Here is a 13,527-nt window from a genome sequence, read left to right as displayed (position 1 = left end):
ACCTTAGGTGTACGTGGCTGGCGCCTTAGCCGGTTGAGCTATAGGCGCCGAGCCATGCCTGCCTATTTTTAGAGATGGGGTCTTGCCCTTGCTCAGACTGGAGTTTGGTGGTTTCTTATAAAAACTAGGCATTTGGCTATTATATGACCTAGCACTCTGGGGCATTTATTCCAGGGACATGAAGATACATGTACTGAACAATCTGTACACGAATGTTCACAGCTGTTTTATTAATAATAACTCTAGGGTGGTGCCTATAGCTCAAGGAGTAGGGCGCCAGCCTCATATACTGGAGGTGGAGGGTTCAAACCCAGCCCTGGCCCAAAACTGCAACAACAACAACAGCAGCAGCAAAATAAATAAATAATAACTCTAAACTGGAAACAATACATATGTCCTTCAATGGGTAAATAGTTAAACTGTGAGAAACACACCATGGACTACCATACAGCAATGAAAATGAATGGATTACTGATGAACACAACTCAGGAGAATACCAAGGGCATTATACTGAGTGAAAAAAGCAGGTCCCAAGTGACAGTGTACTATATAATTCCACTTATGTAACAGTCTTGAAATGATAAAATTTTAGAAATGGAGACAGGAACAGTGGTTACCAGGGGTTAGGGAGGAGGGTGGGAGAAGAGAATTAGGGCCTATATAAAAGGGGAACATGAGGGATTCTTCTGATGATGGAAATGTTTTATATCCTGACTGCACCCATGTCACATCCTGGTTGTGATACTGTATTCTCCAAGATTTGCCATTGGGAGAAGCTAAGTAGAGTACAGAGGTAATCTCCATATTATTCTTTTCAATTGCATGTGAACCACAATTATCTTCACATAAAAAGTTTAAATTTAAAAAAATATATAAAGACAACACAAGGGATAAAAAGTAATCATTTCAACATGTTTGTAAGACAACTGGACAACCATGTGCCAAAAAGGAACATTAATCTAAACCTCATCACCATGTGCAAAAGTTAACTTAAAATGGATCACAAACTTAAACAGAACTGTTTTTGAAAAACCATAAAACTTTCAGAAGAAAACAGGAATACTGTAATCTTGGGTTTGGCAAAGAATTCTTAAATAGGACACTAACAGCAAGATACATAAAAGAAAAAAAACTGCTGAATTAATGTTCATCAAAATTAAAAATTTTTTCTTTGTAAATGATACTGCTGGGAGTGAAAAGATAAGCCACATGCTAGAGAAAAAAAAATTGAAAATCATGTATCTATAAAAGGATGTTCATTTAGAATAATTTTTGAAACTCAACAAGAAAACAATGCAACGACAACAAAAACCAATTTGAACAAATGCTCCACTAAACAGTATATACTGATGGTATATACTGGTATCAGTATATACTGATCAACATCAACAGTCATTAGGGAAATGCATATTAAACCCACAATGAGATACTGATACACAGCTATTAGAATGACTTAAAATTCATCATGCATGCACACACACACAGACACAGCTAGGCACATGTAATCTAGCGTTTTGAGAGGGTGAGGTGGAAGGATGGCTTGAGGCCAGGGGGTCAAGACCAGCCTGGCTGAGTGACATAAGACTTATCACTACGAAAAGTTTGTAAAGGCTTGGCACCTGTAGCACAGTGGTTACAGAGTCAGCCACATACACTGAAGGTGGCAGGTTCAAACTCAGCCCCGGCCAGCTAACCAACAATGACAACTGCAACAAAAAATAGCCGGGCGTTGTGGCAGGCGCCTGTAATCCCAGCTACTTGGGAGGCTGAGGTAAGAGAATCGCTTGAACCTAAGAGTTTGAGGTGACTGTGAGCTGTGACAGTACAGCAATCTATCAAGGGCAACATGGTTAGACTGTGTCTCAAAAAAAAAAAAACAACAAAAGTTTGTAAAATAGCCAGGCATGGTAGTGCCCAGCTACTCAGAAGGCTGAAGCAAGAGGACTGCTTGGACCCTGGAGTTTGAGGTTGTAGTGAGCTGTGACGATACCACTGTACTGTAGCTCAAGCCAAAAAAGCAAGATCCTGTCTCAAACGTACACACAGCAATAGTAAGTACTGGTGAGGAAGTGGAAAAGTGAAAGTTTCATACATTGCTGGGGGGAATACAAAATGGTATAGTCAGTTTACAAACAGATTACTTTCCCATGAAATTACATACCCAGCACTGACCTAGTAATCTCACTCCTACGAACTTACCCAAGAGAAATGATAACTTTATGTCCATACAAAACCTGCTCATGAATATGTACAGTGACTTTGTTCATTATTTTCAATAACTGGAAATAACCCAAAAGTCCTTCAACTGGTGAATGGATAAATGAACTGTGATGTGTCTGTATCACGGAATACTACTCACCAGCAGAAAGGAGCAAACAACTGATACACAGAACGTGAATGAAGCTCAATTATGCTAAGTGACAGAAGCCAATCGCAAAGGCCTACATACTACATTATTATTTTTTCATACTATATTATCCCACTTACACTTGTATGACATTCTAGAAAGGACAAGATTACCTATAGAGATAAAGAATAGATCAGTGGTTGCCAGTGGGAGATTTCGAATACAAAGCAGCAACAAGAGGGAGTTACTCTGTAACGAACAAATTGTTCTATAGCTTGATTGTAGTCATGGTTACAGAAATCCATACATTTGTCAAAGCTTAGAATTTTTCTGTATGTACATTTAAAAATAAATTTAAAAGACTATTAAGCCAAGACAATAGGTGAAAAAGAACTGTTCCAGACAGCTATTATGCAACTCTAAGGGAGTAATGTCACTGAAGCTACCTCCTGACTTAGGCCTGTCTTTTCTAAAGCTACTGGATAGGTAGTTTATTCATCCCTCTGGGGTGATCTAACCCTTTCCCATTAGTCTCAGAGTTATCTCGGAGGATATGTGAAACAACACCAGCAAAGGTAGAGTATGGTAATGCTCTGAATAAAATGTGTGTTCTTCTGGTTCACCTTATTCCTGGATATTAACCATCAAGGCTTAAGAAGCTAGCTTAAAAAAGCTACTGGTTAGGGTATCCAGAAATAAAAACAAAGAGAATGAATAGAAGAAGAGAAAATAGAATAAAGAAATTACTGATTTCAAACATTAAGATTAGATTTGAAATGTTCCACTGAAAATGTTTACAACAGAGTAAAAGAATTTTATGGATTTGTTGACCGAGTGCAAAGGTGAAAATGTGGAAATGAATTCTGCTCTCACTTACTAAAACAGTACGTAGCTCAACCTATCTATTTCTCAATGTTTTCACTAATAGACAGTAGAACCTCTGTAAGCTGACCACTCAGTGAGCTGTAACAAACTGGTCAACATATGGAGGTGGTCAACGTAAGGAACTAGGCCTACTGATACATACATACTGTGCACGTCTGGTCCATAAAAATTAGGTCAACTTAAGGAGGTGGTTTACTATGGAGGTTCTACTGTAATTGAGACAGTAAAAGTCATTTATTTATTTATCTTTTTTGAGACAGAGTCTCACTTTGTCGCCCTCAGTAGAGTGCTGTAACATCACAGCTCACAGCAACCTCTAACTCTTAGGCTCGAGTGATTCTCTTGCCTCAGCCTCCCAAGTAGCTGGGACTACAAGTCTCCACCACAACACCCAGGTTTTTTTTTTAAAATTGCTGTTGTTGTTGTTGCAGTTGTCTTTGCTGTTTTAGCTGGCTGGGGCCAGGCTGGAACCTGCCACCCTAGGTATATAGGGTTGGTGCCCTACCCATGAGCCACAGGTGCTGCCCAGGCCTGTCTTTTCTAAAGCTACTGGATAGGTAGTTATTTTGCAAAAGTTATTTTGCAACCCTGTCATAGGGTAAAGAAAGATTTTAAATGTTTAATAAATTCTAAAATAATTTACACATTGCCTTTGCTATCTTTGTTGGGGTGGTGGAAATGGGGTTATGACAGAAAACAAGGAGGTAAAAAGTGTGGTTTCATTTCTTATAATACTCTGAGTACCTATGTAAAATAACTGGGTGGTAGGTTCAACTGAAAGTTGCTTAAGAAATGTACACTGACTCTCTGTGAAGCTCAGATCCTGAATCCCTGTGATCCAGGGTTATTCAACAGCAGCACTACTGACATTTTGGGTCCGATAATCCTTTATTGGGGAGGGGAGGGCTGTACATTGTAGGCTGTTGAGCAGCATCCCTGTCTTTACCCACTACAAGCCAGTAGCAAACCTTCTCCCTGACCTCCTATCCACTCCCTAGTATGGACAATCAAAAATGTCTCATGGGGACACTGTTCTAGAACAACCAATGCGAGGAGTTAAGGGGTTATGGAAACAGATGCTATAGTGCATAGGCAGAATACTTCTTAGGGCCAAGTGCTCTATATAGCAACCCAGGAATCCTAACAATTATGGTTTATAGGGAGTCTCTCTTAAAGGAATTGTTCAGGTCCAAGGATTACTCAAGGTACGTCCTTTGCAGCAGCCAGCCTGATGACTGGCTGATGGGGGGAGGCACAAAGGCTTACCTCCTCGCCTACACTGTCATGGGACAACTGTAAAGGACCATTCCACTTCTGAAGTTCCTCAAAGAATAGGCTGAGGAACAGACTGTAAATGAGCAGCATAGTTCAACTCTTCCCTCTTCCCAATGCTACTTTCTTCCTGTCCTTACAGGTGTTATTCTCAAGAGCATTCCCCAGTAATCCTCCTGCCCACAAAGCTCTGCCTTAGAATTGGTTTACTAGAAAATCCAACCTAATACAGGGTAATAAATGATAAGTTTACTCTACTTGTCATGTAAGTATTTATATTTTAAGTGGAGATAGGGCCTTCCCTGAGTGAAGGCTGTAGAAATGAATAGGAAGGAGAGCTGATGAAAATTACGAAACATCCTGTAATTACAAATCCAAACTAATATAGCAACCAAATTCTACTGGATAGAGAATTCATAATACCTACAATTAATAATTTCTGAGTATTTACTAAATGCAATTAATTATGCTAAGTGCATTATATGTACTATCTCCCTGATCCTCTTAACTACCTTATGAAACAGGAATTTTTATTCCTACTTTAAATATGAGGAAATTGAGGCCCAGAGAAATATAGTCACAAAACAAGTAAATGGTAAAACTAAAAAATCCTGGTCTATCCAACTCCAGGGCTGGTCTGGATTATGCCCACAGCCTCCCAACAAGACTGTGGTGCTCTGGAGCAGCCTATTTTTATCTACCTCTAAATCATTCTTCATATTGCTGCTTAAAAGATGTTTCTAAAATATAGATTCGATCGTGTCTTTTTTTTTTTTTGACTATGCCTTCTAAAACTGAGAACTTTTTTTCTTTAACCCTTTGAATAAAGTTCAAACTCCTTAGCACGGTGTTGAAATATGAGGCCTTTCATGATCTGACTCCTAACTATCTCTCTGGCCTTAGCCCTTGCCCTGCCAACCGTGCTTGGACATCTCCTGTGGAAGCTTTCTACTACAGCTACACAATTGTTTATATAATTATTACAGATTCTTTTCTTTTCTTGAGACAGAGCCTCAAGCTGTCCCCCCTGGGTAGAGTGCCGAGACATCACAGCTCACAGCAACCTCCAACTCCTGGGCTCAAGCAAGTCTCCTGCCTCAGCCTCCCGAGTAGCTGGGACCACAGGTGCCTGCCACAACACCTGGCTATTGTTTTTGGTTGTAGCCGTCATTGTTTGGTGGGCCCGGGCTGCATTCAAACCTACCACCTTAGGTGTATGGGGCTGGCGCCTTAGCCACTTGAGCCACAGGCGCCGAGCCCAGATTCTTTATTTTTCAAGTGAATAAGAGCTACTATTTACTGAGCTGCTTATGTTCCAGACCCCAAACTAGGGGCTTTATATTATATATATTATTTTATTTGCTCCTCACAATAACCCTCAATAAGTATAATTATTCTCATTTTACATTTGAGAAATCAAAAAATCAAGAAACTTAGGTTGACTTGATAGCAAAGCTAATTACAGAGGTAGGAGATAAACTTAAATGTTTGACATCTGAACTTTAAACTATTACACTAAAGGCATTCAGTGAGTGTTTATTAAATTAAGTAGTCCTCCATCTTTTTCATTTTATAAATATCTGAGCTCATAGATGTCTGAGGTAAAAATATACACAGAAACTGATATTTACATCCCCCCTTCCTTTTTTTTTTTTGAGACAGAGTCTCACATTGTCACCCTGGGTAGAGTGCCTTGGCGTCATAGCTCACAGCAACCTTAAACTCTTGGGATCAAGAGATCCTCTTGCCTCAGCCTCCTGAGTAGCTAGGACTATAGGCACCTACCACAACACCCAACTATTTTTAGAGATGGAGTCTTGCTCTAGCTCAGGCTGGTCTTGAACTCCTGAGCTCAGGCAATCTACCTGCCTTGGCCTCCCAAAGTGCTAGCATTACAGGCGCGAACCACCGTGCCCAGTCCTCATCCCTTATATTTTAAAACTTGGGTACCTACCTGCATGAGATCTTGAAGGCTTCTGACAAAAGAAATCTCTGCTTCTACCATATAAAACTCTGCCAGGTGTCTTCGGCTCTGAGAATTTTCAGCTCGGAATGTTGGACCAAAGGTAAACACTTGAGTAAATGCTCTGCAATTCAAGATTAAGAGAATAAAAATAGGAGTCATGTGATTAATTTTTATTTAAAACGCTCAGTGAGCTCTTAAGGGAAAAAAATTTTGTGCCTCTGTCTTGTCCACAAACCGACACATATTTCCTGCTATATTTTTCTAAAGGGTGATAATAATAGTTTCATTAAAAATATTACATTTATAGAAACAATTTTATCCCAAAGGAATCTGCAACTGCTTCACGAAACCCTATGGTTTACTAAATATAGAAATATAACCACTTCTGGGCGCACTCTACTGCAGCTGCCTTAAAGAGCAGGCGACTACATTTCAGAGCAGTCAAGAACAAAGTAAAGAAAAAACACCACAGCCCAAAAAACCAAACTGAGAATCTAGATCAGTGGTTCTCAACCCGGCAAAAGTTGAGAACCACTGATCTAGACAGTCACAGTGAAAACTAGAATTTCATATAGATAAGAGGTACTTGTTTATTTTTTAAAAACATGAAAAAAGTTAGATATGTACAACAGTTCACAAAGTCTATCCAAGTCCTTCACAACCATGCAGGACTTTCAATCCATGACAAATAATCCCTGAAATTTGGGGTCAGAGCAGATTCTGAGGCACTACCTACTTTATTCTCTAGATTTCTTTTTTTTTTTTTTTTTGAGACAGGAGCCTCAAGCTGTCCCCCTGGGTAGAGTGCCGTGGCATCTCAGCTCACAGCAACCTCCAACTCCTGGGCTCAAGCGAGTCTCCTGCCTCCGCCTCCCAAGTAGCTGGGACCACAGGCGCCCACCACAACGCCCGGCTATTTTTTGGTTGCAGCCATCATTGTTTTTTGGCGGGCCTGGGCTGGATTCGAACCCGCCACCTTGGGTGTACATGGCTGGCGCCTTAGCCACTTGAGCCACAGGCGCCGAGCCTATTCTCTAGATTTCAAAAAGGACTATAGTTCAACCATTCAAATGGGGGGGGGATACATCTTATTTTTAAATTCCTACAAAGAAGTGGACATTCCAGCTTCATTCTTCCTTACACTGAAACTGTATAACAAATGAAGTTAGATCAAGCATATATTATTAAGTAATAAATATTTACTGAGAACTTGATCTTTAAAATTTTTTTTTTTGCAGTTTTTGGCTGGGGCTGGGTTTGAACCTGCCACCTCCAGCATATGGGGCCGGCGCCCTACTCCTTTGAACCACGGGGGCCACCTCTGACCTTTAAATTTTAAGGTTTAGCTACAAAAAGTAAGTGGTTTAAGGTTCCTTAGCTATGATCCTGAGGACTCTTCATTTGTGCATTAGCCAAATGACATTAAGATCAGAAACTTAGGGTAAAAAATTGGTGAATTTTGTACATATACCAGTTTTTTTTTTTTTTTTTAAGTAAAGATATTCTGGGAAACAGTAAAATGATTATAGTGGAAACGAAGAGATTTATTTTTTTCTTTCAAATGGCCATTTCAGTTAAGAACCAATTGGTAAGAAGCTTAGGAATTTATGTTTTGGTTCTATCTACCTAAGACCATGATCAGTTAACCTCTGAAAAGCTTAGTTCTTAGTTAAAAAAAAAATGGTAAGAACTCAAAAATATTACTATAGTTATCTCTTTCCAAAGATTTTGATCCAGACGTGCCTGTTAGAATGTTCCTGAAAAGACTGAACCTACATTATGTGAAATGAAAACTCCATGTAAAATAATGCACAACCCTGCTTTTCTTTATACATTTCCCCTCAGCTCTGTCATTCTCAGTTAATACACCAAGTGACCTAAGTCAGACCCCAGATACCTCTACTGTCAGCATGTCCCCTATCATGTGGATCACAAAATTATTCACATCTTAGAATACTCTCAAATTTTGCAACTCTTCTCTACCCCCACAGCTGTCAGTGTAAACCCTTATCTCTTGCTTGGAAAATAACAGTTTTTTAACTGGTATCTGCCACCTGTCTTCCTCTGGCTCCAAACTTCTATGAGTTTTCAAACTCAAATCTGATTATGCCCTTATTTAAAAATCTTCCCTGATCTCACCACTGCCAACAGATAAAATTCCAACTCTTAATTTCAAGTCAACTTCCTTTTACACAGCCTTTTTTCCAGGCACTCTGAAGACTTTCCCCTTACCTACCACACCCCTGATTACCTTTAGGCCCTTGTGTAGGCTGTTTGTTCCCTTCTCTGCAATTCCCTGTCCCCCACTCCTCTCTCAAAATGGCAAATTCCCATCCATTCTTCAAGTCTTGGCTCAAATATCACTTCCTGTCTGAAACCTTACCACACCCCCCTCAAATTTAATGTTCCCTCCTGTCTATTACTATAACATTTTGTTCAATACATTTATTATATAGAACATACAACTCTGAAATGTAATTATGTATTCAGGTATGTTTCTCCCCAAACAAACTGTGACATTTTCCAGAACAGGAATCATGTTTTATTTATATTTGTATCTCTAGTGCCTAAAACAGATCCTCAAGTTGAATGAATGAGTACTGATGATGATGACAGGCTCCCTCAGTTGTAAACTGAACAAACACACCAGCCTCACACACTGTCACGTGACAGATATAGAACAATATTCAGGTGCACTTTACTGAGACTGTTAGCGCCCAAAATGGGTCTGGCTCAAACAATAAATTAAAAAATTACAAGGTCATTTTATGACCAATGTATGACCATGCCATCTCTAGGTAGACTGGCAATAGTATATACATAAATAAATAAAGTAACATCTCTCTCTCGTACTAACTGCATCACAAGAAATTGTATATATGGATGTTAAAGGACATTTTATTGAAAATTTCAGGGCATAAGCACGTATGTGGCATAGGTGAAATTTATTTTGGGGACCCTGAAATATAAGGAAGGCTAATGGTACTGCTAATTTGTATTAAGGTACTAGGTATATAGAGAACAATGATTTCTAACAAGAACTCCAAGTTCAAATTACAAAGGTATCTGTTCCTCAAGCAGCAATTCTATGTAGGATGCTCCAGCGTGAGTAGCAATAGGAGTATCTTTTTTGTGGGGGTTACTATATGGGTACATATGATTAGGTTACATCATTTGCATTTGTTAGGTAAAAGTCCAAGTTGCAGTTGAGTCCTTTACCCAGGGGGTGTGCCATAGCCCCCTGCACTGCACCAGTTAGGTGAGAGCTTACCAAATCTTCCCTTTCCTTCTGTCTCCTCCCCATCTACTTGAATTAATTGTGCTTTTTTTTTTGTATGGGTGTATAGTAGTTTATCTACTAGTTTCATATTAGTATTGAGTAAATTAGATGCTTGTTTTTCCATTCTTGTGATACTTTACTTAGGAGGATGTTCTCTAAATCCATCTAGGTAAATACAAAAGATGTAAAGTCTCCATCTTTCTTTATGGCTGAATAGTATTCCATGGTACACACTACCACACGTTATTTATGTGAGTTGATGGGCACTGAGGTTGTTTCACATCTTGGTGATAGCGAACTGAGCTGCAATAAATGTTAAAGTGCAAATGTCTTTATGGTAAAATAGTTTCGCAATAGGAATTTCTTATTTAACAATGGTTAATGATTTTCCCTGGCAATGCAGGGCAACCTCTCTAGTATAAAATGAAGGATCTAGAATCTTTTTTTTTTTTTTGCTACAGAGTCTTACTATGTTGCTCTAGGTAGAGTGCTGTGGTGTCACAGTTCATAGCAACCTCAAACTCTTGGGCTTAAGCGATTCTCTCGCCTCAGCCTCCCCAGTATCTGGGACTATAAGCATCCACCATAACATCTGGCTATTTTTTTGTTGTAGTTGCCATTGTTGTTTAGCAGGCCTGGGAGGGGTTTAAACCCGCCAGCCCCAGTGTATGTGGCCAGCACCCTACCCGCTGAGCTATGGGCACGGAGCTGACGATCAAGAACTTTATTTTTATTATTTTTATTTACAGAGACTGGGTTTTGCTTTCTTGCCCAGGCTGGAATATAGTGGCTCAATCATAGTTTACTGCAACTCAAATTCCTGGGCTCTAGCAATTCTCGTGCTCGGCCTCCCAGGTAGCTGGGACTACAGGTGCACCAAACAATGGATGGCTACTTTTCTTTACTTTTTGTTGCTCAGACTGGTCTCGAACTCCTGGCCTCAGTGATCTTCCTGTTTCAACCTCCTAAAGTGCTGGGATTACAGGCGTGAGGCATTGCACCCAGTCTAACAGTTTTTACTTTAATTAAAGGAAAGATCAGGCTCTGGTTGAGGTATCTAAGAGTTCTAAAAGAGTAACTGATGACCATTGTGTGCCCACTGAAATAGTGGAAATACGAAATGCCCTGGAAGGTATACTGAAAAATTGGTGGAAGGTAAGTGGAATGATTTAAACATTCAACAGTGATCACTCTGTGACAGTGTCCAGGGTGCTACTATAAGTGACAGCAGCAGCAGTACTAATGATAGTAGCTACCATTAGGGAGTGATCCTTGTGAGCCAGGCATTAAATGTGAGAATCTTAGACTTAACCCCTTTATAGTTAACACAATAAAGTATGTATTATTACTTCTATTTTGCAGAACAGGAACTGAAGCTTAGAGAGGTTAAGAAGCTTTCCTAAAAGTCACAGAGTCATATCTTTTTTTTTTTTTTTAGAGACAGAGTCTTACTTTATCGCTCTCAGTAGAGTGCTGTGCTATCACAGCTCATGGCAACCTCCAACTCCTGGGCTTAGACGATTCTCTTGCCTCAGCCTCCTGAATAGCTGGGACTATCAGCGCCCACCACAACGCCCAGCTATTTTTTTGTCGCAGTTTGGCTGAGGCTGGGTTTGAACCCACCACTCTCAGTATATGGGGCCAGCGCCCTACTCACTGATCCACAGGCACTGCCCAACACATATCTTAATAAACAGTACTTATCAGATTTAAATCTAGATCTGACCCTAATACTTATAAGACTTAACCATGACATTAAGAATAGTGATGCTCATAACAGAATTATTTACAAATTCAGAAAATTAGAAAGTAAAAATTTTAATATATTCCCTCTTCTCAAAGATAACTAGGGTAAGTAGTATGGTATATTTCTATCCTTATGAAGAGTTTGTTTTATGTGCTAATATAATACCTCTCAAGAATATGTTTTCTTCCTGAAAATAATAAAAATAACTTCTCATCGATATTTCGTAATCCTCAACAAGTCATTTAGCTTTTCCCGTCCTCAAATTCTTACGGTGCAGGGGTTAGGAGTACCCTGGCATTAATCTCTAGTATCTTTTGCAATAATTTTGCACTAGATCTATGTGAAATCATTCCTATTTTAATTTCTGCTGATTTCTTCTTTTTTTATCTTCCACATATGAAATCCATTTGCTGCAAGGCTTGAACAAACCAACATTTAAAATGAGATATGAGAGCAAGGCCGTTTCTAAAATAAGATACAAAACCAGGTGAAAGGCCAAGCCTGCTATAAGAAGAGACCAGCAGAGAATACTCAGCGCTGAAAACCATTCTTGTGCCAAATTACGGAGAGAAGAAAGCTATATAAGGAAAGTCCATGAGCTTGGAGCTGATGTTCAAGATAACAAAAGTACATTCAATACACATCAATCAAGACAGCTACAAAAATGGCTTTTTGGAAAATAAAAAGTAAAATGACCAAAAACGGTTCTACAAAGGTCACCTTTTCCCTTGTGTGGAGTTTTATGAAGCTCTCAGGTTGGCAAACAGATTGATGTAAAATGGTCACTATGTGCCAGGCCATTTCTTCTTTCTGGTCCTGAAATTTAAGAGCTAATCATCATAATATTTTGAAAGAATAGAGGAATTATTGCTCCTTACTTGGGGAAGAACTTACTCAGCATTTCCCTACACCTCCAGACCCCACCAACCCACCCCAACCTCAATATCACTTCTCTATTGTTAAGTTCAGTAAAAGTTCATTGAACTACAGTGAACTCATAGAAAGCTTTTAGCTGGATTTAAAAACATCTATGAGAAGTGCTTTTGTCATCATTCTGAAAATGATCATCTATTTTACTATTGTTTAGAGTCCACTGGATTATCATTATCAATCCTGACACATTGCCATTCATTATTCCCACATGCTAACAGAGTGGACTGCAGGCGCCTCCTTTCAGCGTTTCCCAGTTCCTCTCCTGCAGCACACTTGGTGGAAGGGATTCAAAGACATGCAGCCCTCATCATTTCAGCGATTCTCAGGGAGGATATACTATAAAATCTAAAAATTCTTTACCATTATTGCCAAACACTTCTGCGAAATTTCTTTTTTTCTTTTTTGCAGTTTTTGGCCTGGGCTGGGTTTGAATCCACAACTCTGGTATATGGGGCCGGTGCCCTACTCCTTTGAGCCATAGGTGCCACCCTGCAAAATTAATTTCTTTTTTTTTTTTCTTTTTTGCAGTTTTTGACCTGGGCTGGGTTTGAATCCACAACTCTGGTATATGGAGCCGGTGCACTACTCCTTTGAGCCACAGATGCCACCCTGCAAATTTAATTTCTTTTACCATGTCCTCAATATTTTATTTAGAACCGAATTTAGGCCTATATAAAGTATAATCCTAATTGCATAATGAAATTCAAAGTTTGATAGAATCTAACAACAATCCTGCTAACGAGGGTGAAGGTGGCCACCCATTTCTGAGGAGATGACATTTGAAAAGGACATTCCAGCAAAGGAAACATGAAGCACACAGATAGAAAAGAGCCTGGTAAGTTTCAAGAACAAGAGGTGGCCAGTAGCAGGATGCCTGATGACAGGTATGGTCAAAGAGGAGGGAAAGGACCAGAACATACAGGACTTTCCCTGTAAACCATGATTTTATTTTATTTAATTTATTTATTTTTTTGAGACAGAGCCTCAAGCTGTCCCCCTGGGTAGAGGGCTGTGGCATCACAGCTCACAGCAACCTCCAACTCCTGGCCTCAAGCGAGTCTCCTGCCTCTGCCTCCCAAGTAGCTGGGACCACAGGC

The 13,527-nt window shown here is 39.6% G+C and overlaps 1 protein-coding gene across 2 annotated transcripts in view; it reads right to left on the bottom strand.

Annotated features, from left to right (window-relative positions):
- The window catches only part of NARS2 (asparaginyl-tRNA synthetase 2, mitochondrial), a 160,685-nt gene that overhangs the window by 59,062 nt on the left and 88,096 nt on the right, over nt 1-13,527 (bottom strand). For both annotated transcript variants that reach the window (XM_012804174.2, XM_023511853.1), the window contains exon 7: nt 6,459-6,591. In XM_012804174.2, coding sequence (XP_012659628.1) covers nt 6,459-6,591 — 133 coding nt within the window. The remainder of the gene's footprint in view (nt 1-6,458; nt 6,592-13,527) is intronic.

The sequence above is a fragment of the Otolemur garnettii genome, unplaced genomic scaffold (genome assembly GCF_000181295.1).
Source record: "Otolemur garnettii isolate 467f Iridium unplaced genomic scaffold, OtoGar3 scaffold00001, whole genome shotgun sequence".
Lineage (NCBI taxonomy): Eukaryota > Metazoa > Chordata > Mammalia > Primates > Galagidae > Otolemur > Otolemur garnettii.
Note: the sequence above shows the minus strand (reverse complement) of the source record. Positions and strands in the feature narration are given on the sequence as shown.